Consider the following 18,807-nt stretch of genomic DNA (forward strand, 5'->3'; position numbering starts at 1 on the left):
AACTGCTGCACCGTTTAAGGTGGAACGGGAAAATTCAAGCAAGAAGCTGGCGAGTGAGAAGCGACGTCAGCCTATTGTCTTGGTAATGATAAGGAATGCGTTGGAAGCACCAACCCTCCCCGGTAAGTGTACTTCACAACTCTATTCAGTCAAACCGAGTAAAACGGGTGTATATGGACTTTGATAGCAAATTTTTTCATCGTATCATCGCAGCTTTCAGTGCAGCGTAAAACACGGTGTTGATTTATTCATTTGTTGATTTTTTTTTATCCATCCTAATTTAATTTCTAAGAAATTTTTAAAACGTAATTTTCTCTTTTAAATCTATCGTTTTAATTATATTTTTTTTCTATTCTCCTTTACTTTTTTAAACTACTCTGAATTTTCTCATTTGTGAAGCTGCTTCGAATGACAGCAGTGTATGAAATGTGCTATATAAATAACCTTGCCTTGCCTTGTTAGCCTACATGTCTCCTCCAGCATCGGGTTGTGGTTGCATGTGCTTAAAAATGGGCATAATCAAAAAGTGCATGCCTGGCAACAATACGCCAGGGTACAATGTTTAAAGTAACCAGTGAGGTCTGCCTCAGAGTCAGTAAGACTTCTCCGTGACGGCAGACCCTCATTCACTGCCACCTTGTACTCTACTTACGTCACATGGTATTGGATCAGTATCAGTGCATTTTTATGAGTATGAGTAAAAGAGCATGATATCGGGCTGATACCCAATCATGAGCAGCGATATTATGAAGTTAAAGTGCAGATTATCCCAGGATATGAAAACTAAAAGACTTGGTTGTCTTGCCCTCAGAGTCAATGTGAATGACCAGGTGTTGCTCTAGGCAGAACCTGAGAAATGGATTAAAACATCAGGTCTAGACTGAGTGGACACTACCAGAAACACCAGGACCACTTTAGAGCAGAGCGGTCAAACTGGGTTCTTCCAGCTCACAGCACTGTAGACTTTAGTGTTCATCCTCTTTAAACGTACTTCAGATAATCAGATTAGTTCAGGGGAAAACTCTAATCTCTGTAGAGCTGCGGGCTGCAAGGAACCCAGTCTGACACGCCCACTTTTTGAGCGTTATCTATCAATTTGAAGTACTTAATATTCATTTTAATATAAATACAAAAAGCACATGTTACAATTACTTCTAACAACCTACGAATTCACCAACTATATAAATATAAACACTAAATGGTAATTACTGGAATTACTTCAAATACAGTAATATTCACATCTGGAACAGCCATTCAAAAGTGTGGAATCAGTGTTTTCAGTAATATAAAAAAAACTATTTTGTGGCATGTATAAAGCTATTTGGTAACATTTTACATCAATATTAACCAACTAATTATTAATTATATGCTAATAAGTAATTATTTATTATTTCTACATTAATTACTCAGCATTAGATACCAATTGAGTACTTAGTACCTAAGTTCACTTCTTAGTTCGTAGCTTAATTACTCATTAACTGCTGAAGAACTGACGTGGAAGAAAGTGTGTTTACTCATGTAAATAAGTAACAGGAGAAATAACGAATATGAATACTAGTTAATCCTGTTAGTTATCTTTTAAATCGGTTACATTTGCCTCCACTCTGCAGTCGTATATGGAACTGTTTGGTCTTTACTGGACACTTTATGCTTCACCTCCGCATATTCAGCTGGTTGTCCGTCCTCAGAGCTGCATATTTTCTCTATTAATTGCTCCTTACTTCATGTTACTGATCCATTAATTACTGCTTTTTGTGTCCCTCTAAGTAAAGTGGTTCCCTTCATTGAGGGTGGCCCACACACACACACACACACACACACACACACCACTGTGAATCACAGAGGTAACTTAAGTGGACGTACCGGTTAGGCCTAAAACACAAGCTGCTAATTCAAAGCCAAATGTAGACAGCCGCCTTTAAAAGAACAGGAATGAAATATATATGCATGATATGGACAGTAGCTGTCACATCTTTCTTTCTTAAACTCGGAGATGCCAGAAGGGTCTATTTTGGGATGATACCATAGGAATCCAGTCTTGAATCCTTAAAACAATCCGTCATTGGATCAGATGTGTAAGTATAAAGTTGGTTAGCCAGTTTCTGGTCACATCTTATTCATGAATTCATAAATAAAATAGATAAAAACAGAATACGATGATTTGCAAATACTTTTCAACCTCTATTCAATTGAATCCACTACAAAGACGAGATATTTAATGTTCAAACGGATAAACTTTATTGTTTTTTGCAAATATTCACTCATTTTGAATTTGATGCCTGCAAAGCGTTCCAGAGAAGTTGGGACAGGGGCGTGTTTCCCACTGTGTTACATCACCTTTCCTTTAACACTCAATAAGCGTTTGGGAACTGAGGACACTGATTGTTGAAGCTTTGTAGGTGGAATTCTTTCCCATTCCTGCTTGATGTCCAGCTTCAGCTGCTCAGCAGTCCGGGGGGCTCCGCTGTCGTATTTTGAGCTTCATAATGCGCCACACATTTTCAATGGGAGACGGTCTGGACTGCAGGCAGGTCAGTCTAGTACCCGCACTCTTTTACTACGAAGCCACGCTGTTGTAACACGTGCAGAATGTGGCTCAGCATCGTCTTGCTGAAATAAGCAGGACGTCCCTGAAAAAGACGCTGCTTGGATGGCAGCAGATGTTGCTCCAAAACCTGTATGTACCTTTCAGCATTAATGGGCCTTCACAGATGTGCCAGTTACCCCTGCCATGGGCACTAACACCCCCCCCCACACCATCAGAGATGCTGGCTTTTGAACTTTGCGCTGAAAACAATCCGGACAGTCCTTTTCCTCTTTGGCCTGGAGGACACGACGTCCATGATTTCCAGAAACAGTGTGAAATGTGGACGCGTCAGACCACAGGACACTTTTCCACTCTGCGTCAGTCCATCTCAGATGAGCTCGGCCCAGAGAAGCCGGCGGCGTTTCTGGGTGGTGTTGATATGTGGCTTTTGCTTTGCATGGCAGAGTTTTAACCTGCACTTGTAGACGGAGCGACGAACTGAGTTCACTGACAGTGGTTTTCCGAAGTGTTCCTGAGCCCATGTGGGAATATCCGTTACAGAATGATGTGGGTTTTTAATGCAGTGCCCCCTGAGGGGTCGAAGGTCACGGGCGTTCAGTGTTGGTTTTCTGTCTTGCCGCTTACCTGCAGAGATTTCTCCAGATTCTCTGGATCTTTTGATGATATTATGGACTGTAGATGATGAAATCCCTAAATTCCTGCAGTTGCACGTTGAGAAACGTTGTTCTTAAACTGTTGGACTATTTTCTCACGCAGTTGTTCACTAAGTGGTGAACCTCGCCCGTCCCTGCTTGTGAACGACTGAGCCTTTCAGGGACGCTCCCTTTATACCCAATCATGACACTCACCTGTTTCCAATTAACCTGTTCACCTGTGGAATGTTCCAAACAGGTGTTTTTTGAGCATTCCTCAACTTTCCCAGTCTTTTGTTGCCCCTGTCCCAACTTCTCTGGAACGTGTTGCAGGCATCAAATTCAAAATGAGTGAATATTTGCAAAAAACAAAGTTTATCTGTTTGAACATTAAATATCTCGTCTTTGTAGTGGATTCAATTGAATATCGGTTGAAAAGGATTTGAAAATCATCGTATTCTGTTTTTATTTATGTTTTACACAACGTCCCAACTTCACTGGAATTGGGGTTGTACATTAAATTAAACTTGTTAGTTCTCATGTTACTTATTTACAGGAGTAAACACACTTTCCAGTTCATCATCAGTGCAATAATCAGCTTAGTACACAGTTAATGAATAGTGGTGAACTAAGAACAAACTAAACTCAGTTAAGTGTACTCAACTACTAAGTACTCAATCAGCAACTAATGCTAAATGAAAAGTTAATTTATACATACATAATGAGTATTTAATTGATCATTAGCCTTAGATCATTATCAATTAATTTGCAACCCTTAATGTAAAATGTTATTCTACTAAGACAAAATATCGCAAGACTTTTATATCCACCTAATAGCATTTGAATCTACACAGTATAAGTAAACAAAATGACAGCAGTTAATAGGAGTGAATGCAAAGTTTTGCTTATATTAGGACTTAACACCGCCGTTCAAGACAGGCGAAGAGTCGCGTCGAGTCATAATTAACTTTAAGACTCAATGCATGGACATGAAAAGTGACTCATTTGTTCTGAAAGGAAAAAAAACCCACACAAAGTTTCTTTCTTACACTGCAGTCAAAGAAAAGAACAGAGGACAGAAAAGACCCAAAAGAGAAACCTGTCCCCAAAGAGAAGCTGCCGGGTCGAGTTTGCAGTGGGTCTAATGTATGTACTGTTTGGACTGAATGCACGCAAAGGGCCTTAAATCGGGAAACAAGTTCCAAAATGTGAAAAGTTTAGCCCCTGAAACTGAAAACACTTCATGGTGTTTGTGAAGAAAGTGCAGTTAACGTATTAGAAGGGAAAGGAAAGAGGCACACGTGTGAATGTGTGGAGTGGGTGTAAATGGCAGCGGGTTACTCTTCGTAAGGCCAGCTTGTGTTGTGCAGGTGCAAAAAGAGCAGAGAGCTTTTTTGCCTCACGATCCCTTCACATTATTATTTTCCTTCAAGTGTCAGAACGACTAGAATGGCAAACTTGGATGACCCAAATGGTCTGAATACAGTTGCTTGTTATTACAGCATGGTATATAAACAGTCGTACGCAAAAGTCCGAACACCCCTGATAAAATGTTTTGTCCTGAGCTTAACAGACTGGAAAAAATATAAAATCCAAAATATGCTATAACATTTTATTTTTCCCCCACAATATGTTAAATTTGGAACAAACAACAATTGTGCATTAAAACGTGCAGACATGTCAATGTCATTTGACTGGGGTTGCCCAAACTTTGGCAGCTTATTGGTAAACAAAAGGCAGAAACGGAAACTGAGTTGAAAATCAATTTATTTAATAGTTACAAGCTTTAAATTATAATATTATAAAGAAAAAAAAAACAACAACATTTGTCTCTTGCTGTGAAATATACAGGCGTTCAGGGGAATTATAAATAGTGCTAAAATGTACAAAACACTCATTTTTAAATAAAGGACGTTTGAAAAAACTGTGCAAAACTAAGATCTTCCGTTAAGTGGCGACCTCAGAACAAGGCAGAGGTGTGGAGTGGGATTTGGATAGTAAAGCAGCTTCTGCAAGAAAGCGACATAAGGACATACAAGGAGGAAGAAGAGTGGGAAAGGTTGGGGGTTACGCCTCATGAAATAAGGACAGCAGAAAAAGAGCAGGCCATAAAGGCATTCAGCGGTTTCACAAGCAGGCCTAGATGCTGGAAAGCACTAGTGCTCGGCACGTCTGTTAGAGAGTTAGCTTTGGGGACGAGCTGATACATTTGTGCGTCTCAATCAGGCACAGTGACACGACAAAACGCCTTTAAAACGTACATACAGAAGACCCAGCGCCACATTCTCAAAACAGGTGGTTAATATGTGGTTATAAGAAGCAGAAGAGGCAGCAAAACAAGTGCAAAGCAGAATACAACACCCTGATCACCTGACTCATGCAGGCCAATCATCTTCCTGATGCCACCATTCTGTCAGTCAGGGGTTGGAGCATTGGAAACTTGAAACAGACCAATGTATGAGGTGGAAAAGAATGAAGAATGAAGAGAAATTGAGGAAGGGATTTTAGTTGGAGACCCTCATGTCTACACAGCACTTAGGAATACAAACGAAGGAAAGTCTATGATTACATTCAGTAAAATACAGTGCTTGCAACTGCCATAGAAAACGAGAAATGCTGTTAAAATTCTTAAAAACCGACAGCTTTTAAATCTTTCTGTTGTCAGTCTTTGTAAAGCATTTAAAAGGAGAAAAGCAATACTGTTTGGCATTTCCATTGCGCACAACACGGTGAGGAAAAATGCAAGTCAGAGCCTGAAAAATAGCAGGGTTTTCAGTCCAAAGCTGACCATGCAGTTCAGCTTTGGTCATCCCAGCCTCTCGCAGTAAAGTGCTTTCAACTGACTGGTTTTTGGTCACTTCATTTTCAGACACGGGAACATAATACACAAAGGCAGAGCTCTTAAACCCTGTAGAACAAGGGTTCCCCAGGCCTGGCCTTGCTCTGCCCATTTCAACACTTTCCTAGTCTCATAACGGGAACGTCTTGGGACAACCATGAGAGATCCTGGGCTAAATGAAGGTCGGGACGTAGACTTATTAAAGTTAGAGACACGCTGAAAGTGAAATTCTTAAATTCAATCTGGCGCCTCGTGAAGGCGGAGCTCAAAGAAGGGGGCAAATGTTGTGGTCATCAACATTTGGAGAATGGACAACAACCCCAGCATTAACCCATGGATGTAATGTAGAATAAACACATTTCATTAGCCAATCACAGCGTGTCCTACTACCTGTACTCTGGACATTACAAGAGCACGGATGATTTTTCAGGTAGGTTTTAGAGAATTTTGCTGCAGTCCAGTACCACGTGTTGAACGAGTTGTCCCTAGACGTGTATTCTCATTTCGAGATCATGCCTGGCCCCACAAGGCCAGTACTGTACCCTCACTCAACAGATGAGCTCACCAACAAGAACTTAATGGGATTTAAATGGGTATTAGAGCAGGAAAAGTCCAAAATGGTGGTACTGAAGAACCAAAACTGGGTGTAAAAAAAAAGAAAACGCTGCCCTAGTTGATTAAAATTGATGACAAATCAAGAACAGAATCCAATTCGGATCTCTCAAAAGGTTAATACACTCAAATTTGGAGTATAATTTATAGTCTGCAACCCAATCATTAAAAACACAAGTACATTCTTTACAAGTTTAGCCTTAATTAATCAATGGCTGATTAATAAGCAGATTTCAGGCCAAGACTACAGGGTTAAAGATGACCCCAAGTCAACCTCTAAACACCTCATGGGTACAGAGGGCAGCAGACGGCTTCTGAAGACTACAGTCACCCAGAGGCCTAGCTAGAGCCAAGCGAACGTTACGCTATGCTATTATCTGAGTGCTTCCCTCAAGGCCCATTTGCCATGCTATCTCCTGCAGCATAAAGAGCAGAGGAACTCCCAGGCTCAGAAGCTCATAAAAGAAGGCATAGTCCTCCTGCCGCTCTCTGAGGTGTACCCCTACAGCCTGGGCCGCCCCATGCATCCGGCGGGCTAGCCAGCGGGGCGTACCAGTCAGACTGCGGCCCACGTGCAGTGGCCACTGCAGGCTTTTCCTAAGGAGGGAACTCAGGGTACCTGAAGGCTGGCTGCGGAGGCTGCCAGTGGCTGAGTAACCATCACTACCATCAACTGAAGACACGCCGCCTCCATGGATCTGCAATGAAGAGGAAAGAAGAGAGAATTCAAAATAACTACGCAACACCTGAAAGGTTATCACATTCTCTAGCTTTGGGTACTGAGTGAGTGAGTGAGTGAGTGAGTGAGTGAGTGAGTGAGTGAGTGAGTGAGTGAGTGAGTGAGTGAGTGAGTGAGTGAGTGAGTGAGTGAGTGAGTGAGTGAGAGAGAGAGAGAGAGAGAGAGAGAGAGAGAGAGAGTGAGTGAGTGAGTGAGTGTGTGAGTGAGTGAGTGAGTGAGTGAGTGAGTGAGTGAGTGAGTGAGCGAGCGAGCGAGCGAGCGAGTGAGCGAGTGAGCGAGCGAGCGAGGATATTATATTACCTCTTTCTTTCTATGCCTGTGGCTGGCCTTTCGCTGCGAAAAGTGAAGCTTGCAGTAAAACTTGTCTGAAAAAAGAAAACAAACAACACCATATGCACTTTAATATACAGGGAAATATAACCGAGACGCACTCAGTGACGCTCTCAGATAAAAACACTTCAAATGATCAAAATGCAGACATGCAGCTCTGAAAGAAAAAGGCAAACCAAGAGAAATGGGTCAAAAACTGGAATCGGGAGAAAACCTCGTCTCTCAGTTTTTGGCATAATGTGAAAATACCTGTTCTTTACATTGTTTGTACTTCTCGTGATGAATGGACCATAAGAATTGGCTCAAAATGATTTGGAAAAAAAAATCTGTCATTAAAAGTAAAGTTCTTACCTTCTCCTGTAAAGTTACCACTTTAGATATGAGATTTTCTTCTGACTACAGCAATTTGTAAACCAGGCTGTACAGTTAGAAATAAAGGTTCTGTGCAGGTAGTTTTTTGTTCATCAAGGTACAAATGATGTAAATTTACCTTCAAGGGTACAACAGTGGGTTTAAGGTCTAACTGTGTACCTTAAATATGTTTTCCCCAGTGAAAAATACATATTTGCATCTTTTCATAACCTAATATTTAAAAAAATGAACAAGCCTGGAGTCGAGACGGGGTGTGTGGAGTTAACACAACACAGAAAATATCATTTCAATGGATCATGGTACAATTATGTTCCCTGATTCCCTGTGAACCCTACAGATGGTTGAGCGTGAAAATCCCAGCAGATCAGCAGTTTCTGAAATACTCAGACCAGCCCGTCTGGCACCAACAACCACGCCACGTTCAAAGCCCCTTAAATCCCCTTTCTTCCCCGTTCTGATGCTCGGCCTGCACTTCAGCAAGTCGTCTTGACCACCTCTACAGGCCTCAATGCAGTGAGCTGCGGCCGTGTGATTGGCTGATCAGCTATTTGTGTTAACAAGCAACTGGACTGTACCTAATAAAGTGGCCGGTGAGTATAACTCCACTCAACATTAGAAAGCGTAATTAAAACGATTCAACTCATTAAGAGCAGCAGCAAATTAGAGGTGAGCACAGACTGGGCGTGAAGGTGGCTTACTCTGGTCACAGTCGAACACATGTCCTCCCAGTCTCAAGGTGGTGTTGCAGACATCACAGCGGAAACACTCCCGGTGGAAGAAGTAGCCCTCTGCACTCAGTCGCTCCATCACGTACACACGCTTCTTACAGAAGTGACAGATGTCACTGCCGCCCACGCCCGGAGCAAACTCCCTCCGTACGTTAGCCTGCCGGGGACACACAAACAGAGCACGGAGACGAGGAACGGAGTTAAACCAGGCTGGAGGCTTCAGGCTACAGGGCATTTCTGCTTGCAGAGACTAAGCTGGAAATTGGTATGGTGCCCCATTTGCAAAGCAAACTGACTCAAAAACCTGTTGGAGGTGTCAGTTCAACATGAGTTAGAATTAATGGATGAATCATTTATTGAAGGTGACATGCAGAGTGTAAACAAAGGAAGCAAGTCGTGGGCTGGAGGTTAGGGATCCAGCCTTGTGACCGGAAGGTCGCCGGTTCGATCCCCAGAGCCGACAGCACATGACTGAGGTGCCCTTGAGCAAGACACCTAACCCCCAACTGCTCCCCGGGCACTGCGGATTGGGCTGCCCACCGCTGGGCAAGTGTGCCCACTAGAGTGTATGTGGTGTTTCACTTCACAGATGGGTTAAATGAGGAGGTGAAGTTTCCCCGTTGTGGGACTAATAAGGGTCTCTTAATCTAATCTTAATCTTAATTAAACCCAGAACTGTGCACCGAAAGTACATCCACCACATCCATTTCACCGCTTAGCAAAAAATGAGGAGTTTCTCAAGCTGTACATTGTGAGATGTTAGCCATATTAATGACACAGCAGGCAGTGTTTCTACAGGCCAAAGCAAGGCAAAGACCCAAACAAGCGTTCCCTGTAGAGGATTACAATAAGTCCTCACTTGACTTGGACTTAAAGAATGTAGTTAAGAGAATAAGCTATTTAAGTTGCCAGACCAAAAACCAAGACAACTCTAACACATACTGCATTACTGTCTCAGCCCTGCCTGGTCCCATTCCATGTCTGGACTATCGCCTGGTCCCATTCCATGTCTGGACTATCGCCTGGTCCCATTCCATGTCTGGACTATCGCCTGGTCCCATTCCATGTCTGGACTATCGCCTGGTCCCATTCCAGGTCTGTACTATCGCCTGGTCCCATTCCAGGTCTGTACTATCGCCTGGTCCCATTCCATGTCTGTACTATCGCCTGGTCCCATTCCATGTCTGTACTATCGCCTGGTCCCATTCCATGTCTTTACTTTTACCTGGTTCTATTCCATGTCTTTACTTTTGCCTGGTTCTGTCTTGCCCCCCCCCCACCCTCCTCCCCCACCCCAGCAGGGTGGAGTTGCAACCAGATTTCCTCAATGCTGGCTTTGGCAGAGACCTGAGGATAAAGGCTCTATCTGCAGTGATGCCTGGAGCTCGCCGACTTCTAGCTCTTTAATAACTTTTAAAAACAAATGTAATACCTTTGCTTTTTGTCGTCTCCCTTTCGTGTTGCCCCACCACGAGCCAGACAAGTGTAGCAGTTACACGACTAAAACCAGATCATGGAAAACCAGTCGGAACAACAATTATTCCTTGTTTTGACTAAACACTGAAACATGCAGAGCAGCCGGTACAAGCAGCTGACAATTCCTTCATATTCCTAAATTAGCCAGCTAATTCAGCTCTTTTACCGATCCAGCATCTTGGGACCTTCTGGCTTCTGTCTATGGACAAAAATTAAATGACTTCACTGAAGTTGCATAACAATACCATCCCACCTTATACCCCAGCTCTCCTGTTAGTGGGAAATTAACTTGTGGACGAAGCAAATACGTCTAATATAAATAAATCTTCTTTCGGCTGCTCCCTTTAGGGGTCTCCACAGCGGATCATCTGCCTCCATCTTGCCCTATCCACTGCCTCCTCTACTGTCACACCAACCATCTCCATGTCCATCTTCACTACATCCATAAACCTTCTCTGAGGTCTACCTCTTCTCCTTCTACCTGGCAGCTCCATCTCCAACATTCTTTGCCCAATATCTCCACTATTCCTCCTCAACACATGTCCAAACCATCTCAACCTGGCCTCTCTGGCTTTATCTCCAAACTGCTCCACCTTCACTGTCCCTCTGATCTGCTCATTTCTAATCTTACTCAAAATAAATAAAAAACAACCAACAAAAAAACCCACAAACAACTCATGATGTTGCTTCAGGAGTAAATATTTAGAAATGACCTAAAAATAAAATGATACGAAGTTAAATACAATTAAACCATTGAAATATGGCCTAAAGACCTTTGTGAACTGGGGTGAGAGACTAACAAAGCTCTGCTTCTTCCCTGCATGCAGCTGGGGTCTTACCATGTGGGCTGCTTACCAGCGAGAGGACGACTGGGTTGTTGGGTCTGTGATCGGTTTCGTAAAGGATGGCCAGAGTGGCGGCTTTAACACCTATAGCAGAGGAAACCTTTCCAACTGTCCTCTAAACCAGCACAGGGAGATGGATGGAAAAGGGAGAAAGAAACAAAGAATGGAAGACAGGAATGTGGGGAGTAGATAATGGACAATAAGAAACGGATAGACAGACTAAAAGGGCACGATGGACAACAAGAAAGCATGGAATTGGGCAGAGATGAGGGCCAAAGACAGGAGCCAAAAAGGGTTCTTCTGGAGTGATGCCATAGAAGAGACACTTAGTTCCATGAAAGAACCTTTCAATCCATGGTTCTTAAAAAAAAAAGTTCTCTTCTACGGCACCAACTAAAACACTCACACTCCTTTATTTTGAAGAATGCAGATGACAACAAGAAGGATGGAGACTGACACAGACACAGGGAGAGAAAAAGGGGAAAAAGCCATGCTTAAAACACAAACACTCAACATTTCTCTTTCTAATGCACCTATAAAGCATGAAACGTCCTCTAAACCAAGTTTCTGTACGTTGGTAATCATACAGCTGGTAGAGAGAAACCCTGTGGTTGGAGATCTTGGCCTTATACTGCAATAGGCAACACAGCAATACTGTTCAAATAAACTCAAATAAATAATAACAAAAGTATTTTTGGTCATAATAATAAATCCAGGCCATTATTGATTCACCAGTGCATCCTTTGACACTGCGTGGTGCATCAATAACAGCCCAGTTCTCACAAAATAAATGCCATCAGTATCTGGTCCAGATCACGCAGCCACTAGTCAGTCCAGGAGGAGCCACTGTGCTAAACTTTACACAACAGACAAACCAGCAACATATCAGTAAGTACTGGTGTGAATAACTAAACAGCTTCATGATGTCGCAAAAGCCTTAAAAGTGCTTCTCCAAGTTCCTTTACTCTTTAAAAATAAACAATCATGCGTGTCCGAAAAATGAGTGGCATGCCTGTAAAAACATCTGGTGTTGAGAAAGTAGGCCAGAAAATTAAGTTCCCATGGAACGATGGGACAGTCTAGGGTCAGTCTGCACTGTAAGGTCAGTTAACAACGACAAGGAGCGATTTTAGGAAACACGACGGCAAAAAAAAGAAGAGCACCCACTTTAAAACAGCTAAATGTGTCTTACACGCAAGACAAACGAGCTATTTGTGTACTCATGCTGTGCAAACAAACCATGCACAGTCAAACCGAATCACTGATATTAAAATATTAATACAAATATTAAATACCTGTTTGGAAGGATCAAGGCACTCTATGCGTTTGATTTCAGATCGATCTGCATGCCTTTGGTGATCGTTCTGCTGTGACTCAGAACATCCGTTACACTATAATTAACAGGAAGAGAACCTGTGATTTAAACGCTTTATTTCCACTAATTTAATTCTATTTCACCAACTAACTGGAGCTAAAGACTGCCATCAGCGCTCCAGCAACAACCTGCAGTCCCTCTGGACATAAACCAGAGAGCTTCGCTTGGCCACATACACACCCAGTTAAGCACCGGAGCACTCCTGTAATCATCACCATCACAGTAATTACACCAAGCTCCATTTCACAGGGAGGGCCACACATGGGCCACTGAGCTTTCAACGGCTATGGCTTGGGAGGCTGTCAGCAGCGCAGGGAGGACTGACCAAGTCCACACCCGACTCAAACAGGCTATTTAGACAGTGAGCCGAGAGCCCTGCTTTAACGTGATGGTGTACATCTGAAACCATGATGGTGTACATCTGTTTACTCCCCCTGGCTCGTTCTCCCCTGCCACTCCATGCTACTAAACTGGGAGGGAGCCTCCTCAGAGACACACGAAGTGCCAAAACATGTTTTCAAACTGCTGCAGACACAACGTCACTGTACAGTTGGAGATGCTCACAGGAGAATGTGGCTAACAAGTACTGGAAACTTACCCCACAGATTAATATCACACAAACGGCAGCCTAGATCATCCAATCAGAGTCGTCAATAACCCATATCCTACGTTTTCTCCCTCAGGTCCACCGATGAACTTTTTGTGGCTTTATATCCGAAAAGCAGATATAATTCATGTTTACGTGTTCACAGGCTGGTTTTCTCACTGAGCCTTTAAGACGCATGTATGTAAATGACCTGTGTCCAGATTATCTGGCTTGTGTTATAACTCGTTCAAAGAGTAGCCCAGGAACGCTGTTGCTAACTAACCCCAGTGTAAATGAATGAGAGGCCAATCAGCAGCAGTCTTACTGCTACATGGATACATGTTAAATGGGCCTATTTCATGTCATATAAACAACAAATTCAAAATAGACTTTGGGCTTGTTTTCAGTGCAGTATGGACAGGGGAAGAAGGTTACTTTACCCTTGTTCAGGTTAATTCAGTTTTTCAACACACACACACACACACACACACACAGACACACACAGACACACACAGACACACAGACACACAGACACACAGACACACAGACACACAGACACACAGACACACAGACACACACACACACACACACACTTTAAACAATAAACAAAAAAATACTTGCTTATGTGGTTTCTGACACCGAGCGATTCACTGTTATCTACTAAAGAACAAAGGTAAAAAGCTAAAAACAGAAAACAAGAAACACTTTAAAGTGCTGAATTTTGTAAGTCCAGCTGATGAAATGGACAACGAGCACAGAAACAAGGAGGTGGTCACTACGCTATAACAGGTAAGGGAGAAGAACAAAGTGAGAGGCTGCTATTGTTACCTGTTTTTGCTGAGGTGGGGGAGGAGGAGAAAGCAGACAGGAAAGGGCAGAGCACGCGGGGAGAGAGTGGACCGAGAGAGGTTTAGAAGTCGGAGAAACAGGAGCAGGAGAGGGTCCATCTACCTATGAAGGAAGGTAAAGTAGAAGAATGAGACAAAAGTAAGAAACAGAAAAAGAGACGGAAAAACTACAGCGTGCTGCTGCATGTGAGCTCCACTGTGATCAGGTACCCATGCTGAAACTGGGATGCACCAACATGCCACTACGTGTCCAAAGAGTGAGTTTGTGCAGGTGATGGAATCAGGGTGCAGTAATTAACTTAAACCCGTTAGGAAAAGTACTAAACCCACAACCTGTTGCTCTGAAAAACCATTTAAATGAAAGAAAACATGACGGTGCGTTCACCAAAGACCAAATACATTTCTAAGTTAAGAAAGCTGGTTCACACACAGACCCCACACCAAAAGTCACCACGTTAGTCATCAATCTGACGATGTATATCAAAGCAGGCTGTACCACCACACTCTGCGATTAGGGATGCAGCAGGTCAGGGGGGACTGTACCACTGTTTGTGGTAAAGGATGCTCTAATGCAGCCAGTTCCTGACCATCACCTGAGGCGGTTTGCCAGAGAAGAGGAAGCTCAGCTGCTCCGCTCTCTCCCTTATACTCTTTCTGCTGAACTCGCGAGCACTTCGAGTCTGTGCTTTCTTCTGCAGACCAAGAAAAGTGTAAAGGGAAGGAAAGGAAGCGTCAGTGTAGGAAAAAGGACAGGCGCAGTTTGAGAACAGCTTTCAGCAACAACACCTTGTGGAGTCTAGATTCAAACTCATGCAACGTTGTGCCACACAGGGCTACTGAAGTATGTTTTTAACCTGTTCATTACACTGCAAAGCAATCCAAGCTAGAGTAGGTGAGGGTTTAAACCCCTAATGCGAGTGTGAAAAGCCTGGTTCTTGAATATGGAGCACGTTTAAAAACAGTAGCGCCATTTACCAGCTAGATTTGCCGCCCAGCCAGCTAAAGCACACCGTTATAATTAGCTATATGACATTATCTACTCTAGCGACTGGTGATAAAGTCACTTATAGTGCACATTTGTAGAAAATTTAGACTATTTTTATAAAGTAATTTTAAAAAGAACTGTATTTCTTGTATAATGTTTAGCTAACTTCTCATTCACATTTACTGCATTTGGCTGACGCTCTTATCCAGAGCGACTTCCAGTTTGATCATTTTACACAGGGAGGCCAAGGTGGTGTTGGGAGTCTTGCCCAAGGACTCTTACTGGTATAGTGTAGGGTGTTTACCCAGGTGGTGATTGAACCCCAGTCTACAGCGTAGAAGGCAGCGGTGTTACCCACTACACTAACCAACCACTTGTTACATGTTAACATAAGGTCACGTTTGGATACTGTTACGCAATTTCACTTTACATGACCTTCTTTTCATGTTATGCACTACAAGCAATAAAAGTAAATCAAACCCCCCCCACCCCACAACCCCCCCATCCCCCGTGATGGGCTAAGTGTACCATTTGCATCATCATGCAATTCACCTGACTGATCTGGTCTTCTAGCTGCTGCAGGCGCAGGAACATCCCTCCCAGAGCAGGTGTGGAGGAATGGAGGGGCTCTAGAGAGCTACAGGCCAGTGAGGGGTCTTTGGGCTTAGGGAGATGGTCCAAAGACACCAGCTGGGCAGCGAGGGGTGAATGGAATGAAGAACTGGGCCGAGGCTCAGGAGTCGGGCAACTTGAACGGGGTTCAGAGGTTTGAGGGCAGGACCAGGGTTCTGTGGTATGGTAACTGAACTGTGGCTCTGGTGTTTGATAAACAGCATGGCTGTCTATACGGTCATTCGGTGACTGGACATGACGGTATTGGTGAGAATGCTGGTTATCTAGATTTCCATGTTTGTAGCCTGGCTGCAGTTGAGACTCAAGAAGTCTCAAATAAGGGGATGGCTGGAACAGTTTCAGAAGGAGAGGAGAATTATCAGATACAGGGTTACACCTTCATTCCCTTGCCACCAAATGTAATCAGTAGGTACTTCTGATACAATGGCCACTGGCTTTAGGTACAAAGTACCTAATAAATTGGTAAATCTGTTCGGCAAAGAAATGGTTTGGCGAAAAATTCCGTTTACACACCTTTCCCACTTCCCACCCGAGATGCAGTCAATCAGCAAGATGCGTTAGACTCGCTTTGGGCCTTTAATTTAGCTGTGGAGATTCAAGGCTGACAAACACTAGAAGTCTATAGGTCACCCAAACCTCAACCTACTCAAACCACATCCAGGTCTTCATTAAAGTCACAGACTTGTCGATGCACAAGTCACACACACACACACACACACACACACACACACACACACACACACACACACACACACACACACACACACACACACACACACACACACACCCCTGCTGTCGGAAGAAAACCTATCTCCATTTTTTAGGTTTTTCAGTTTTTGACATAATTTCAAACTGCTGGTTGCCCTTTATACGGTGTGTAAATTTAATGATGAATGGACCCAAAGAAATTACACAAAATGACATTCCAGTAAAAGTAAAGCAAGTTTTTTTTCCTTCTCCTGTAAAGTGACCATTTTGGAGATACAAGGTTTTCTTCTGACAACAGCAAGATGTATTATATATATATATATATATATATATATATATATATATATATATATATATATATATATATATATATATATATATATATATATATATATATGTGTGTGTGTGTGTGTGTGTGTGTGTGTATGTATGTATGTATGTATGTATGTATGTGTGTTTAAAAATAAAAGAACAGTTCTGTTATTGTATATATTAAGTGTTTAGAAACAACAGAAGTCGCAAATGTAATCTGTAGCATGCATGCGGCTCCGTGATGTTCAAGTGCATAAAGAGGAGCAAGAATTCAGCACAACACCTGTTTGACGTGGCTGCTACACAAAGTGTTGTGGACTTTTCGTTAGTTCATAAAAAGCTCATACTGTGGCCCAAACCGCACTGAAGTCTGTGCGACTGTAACGAAAACCTGGTTGTGGTTTAAGCAGGTTGAGAGAAGATTTGGGGATGCATTTATAGGCAAGATTTAGATATTGATTATTGACTTCGTGTTTGTTAGCCTTGTAGCTCCTGCACTAAAATAAAAGTTTAAAAAAAAAACAAAAAAAAAAAAAACACCACAACATCTGGATACCAAACATCTCTGCTGATGATGTTTGGATGAGTGGGGAATTGTGTAAATTGATTTTTCGCAGAACCGTCCATGTAGTCCTAATTCTGTCTGTAGCATAGGTTAAGCCTACCTTCCACTTCGGTTTGGGTGGGGGAGGAGGGGGCTGGGTCACATGTTTGGGTTTAGCAAAGCGAGGATTTTCAGCCATATCCAGAGAACTGGCTTTTTCCACAGAGGAGTCCGAATCAGGCTCTGACTGATTTACAGAACCACAAGACTGAACAGAAACAAAGATTAAGCAATGAAAGGTGAGGAAGCCAAAGGGAAACACACATAAAATGCAGTAAATTCTGGAGAACCGAAGTGCTTCACAGTTTAGTGTACAGGCCTATTACTACCTATAATAACAGATTGAGCTAATGAAGGGTTTGATAACTCGGATCAAGTGTGAGTTTGAGCAGGGAACACTGAACTGCAAACACCGCAACACACTGTATATGAAAACTGAACCTGAAAAGGACGGATATGAAAATCCCTTGCAGAACTTGCAATTCCCAAGGTGTTGGATATTACCACTCCGTGAGAGCTTAGCCCCTTACACAGAGCCCCCCTGCATACTGTTCAGAGGTCATAAGCAGTTCATAAAGTGCATTACAGTGCTGTGTATGACCTAAATCCTATAATCCCCTGACAGGGAGGTCAGACAACCTCTTATGACCACTGCTAATCTCAGGCCACAAGATACTGTGAAAAATACTGTTTGACCGAGTTGGAGATCAATGGGAACCAAGAACCACATTGTAACTTAAAATTCAAAACAAAACTAAAAGTTCCTAAAACTCCTTTCTTCATAAGTTACCTGCTGCAAGACTCAATAGTTCCAGTGCTCTGAAACAAGAAGTTATCACTAAACAGCTTTGGAATACCTCACGTTTTCACGATAGAGCACATGTGCACTCAAAGGAGGTCTCTATACAAGAGACTTCATGGTCAGGATGTATAAATGTGTATATGATGGCTTAGGATCTGCTTCAGAGACGCAAAGCTCTGCATCACTCCAGGAATAGAGAGTTAAGAGTTCCACATGCTTCCCCATAATGAAGCTCTGAAAATCAATAGTTAGGGATACTAATAAATTCTAAACCACGTTCCTTTTACTGTAAAAACAAATAAATAAATAAAAAATATTAAACGGAATTAAACATTCACAGCAATTAGACCGCATAGTCGGTTACAGACTTGGTCTGTAGGTTCAAACTGCTGTAAGCAGGGTTCAAATCACTGCTCAGGCAGTAAAGCTAGTATCCGTTCAACTTGGAAAAGCAGGTCTAATTTTGGTTTCTTCTGAAACAGCAACACACGGACGGCTCACGGTTGGCAGTACTAGTAATATTAATGAAACCGAACACTGAGGTCTCATTCATCAATGCGTCTGAAGTCTTAAAGAAAATCTAAATAAACCATGTCCATGAACTGACAGTCATTTACGCAAATGATCACATCTCCACCAAGTGCTGAATGCATGAATCACTGAGTGCTGAACCTTTTGAATTTGAGCTTTCATCCAGCAGGCACTGGAAGTATGCACATCTATCTGTCCTCAGCAATAGTGAGATAGGACTGACTGATCTGCAGGGCCTCAAGTGAGTCTCAGCACATAAGTACGTATTCAAATAGGATTATAGTGACAGTTAAGAGGCAGAG

At 42.7% G+C, this 18,807-nt stretch overlaps 1 protein-coding gene across 7 annotated transcripts in view; it reads right to left on the reverse strand.

Moving 5' to 3' along the window:
- mical2b (microtubule associated monooxygenase, calponin and LIM domain containing 2b) overlaps window positions 1-18,807 on the reverse strand; it is an 87,540-nt gene that overhangs the window by 26,947 nt on the left and 41,786 nt on the right. The window contains exons 17-27 of one of the 7 annotated variants that reach the window (XM_037540324.1): window positions 17,234-17,380; window positions 15,468-15,875; window positions 14,524-14,622; window positions 13,911-14,033; window positions 12,417-12,512; window positions 11,132-11,236; window positions 8,771-8,957; window positions 7,671-7,735; window positions 7,251-7,329; window positions 5,551-5,619; window positions 5,013-5,189 (exon numbers count right to left, since the gene is read on the reverse strand). In XM_037540324.1, the coding sequence (XP_037396221.1) occupies window positions 5,594-5,619; window positions 7,251-7,329; window positions 7,671-7,735; window positions 8,771-8,957; window positions 11,132-11,236; window positions 12,417-12,512; window positions 13,911-14,033; window positions 14,524-14,622; window positions 15,468-15,875; window positions 17,234-17,380 (1,335 nt within the window). In that variant the 3' untranslated portion in view covers window positions 5,013-5,189; window positions 5,551-5,593. Of the gene's footprint in view, window positions 1-5,012; window positions 5,620-7,250; window positions 7,330-7,670; window positions 7,736-8,770; window positions 8,958-11,131; window positions 11,237-11,261; window positions 11,574-12,416; window positions 12,513-13,910; window positions 14,034-14,523; window positions 14,623-15,467; window positions 15,876-17,233; window positions 17,381-18,807 lie in introns of those variants that run through there. The other 6 variants (XM_037540323.1, XM_037540319.1, XM_037540321.1 and 3 more) reach the window with 6 other exon arrangements.

The sequence above is a fragment of the Pygocentrus nattereri genome, chromosome 8 (genome assembly GCF_015220715.1).
Source record: "Pygocentrus nattereri isolate fPygNat1 chromosome 8, fPygNat1.pri, whole genome shotgun sequence".
Classification (NCBI taxonomy): domain Eukaryota; kingdom Metazoa; phylum Chordata; class Actinopteri; order Characiformes; family Serrasalmidae; genus Pygocentrus; species Pygocentrus nattereri.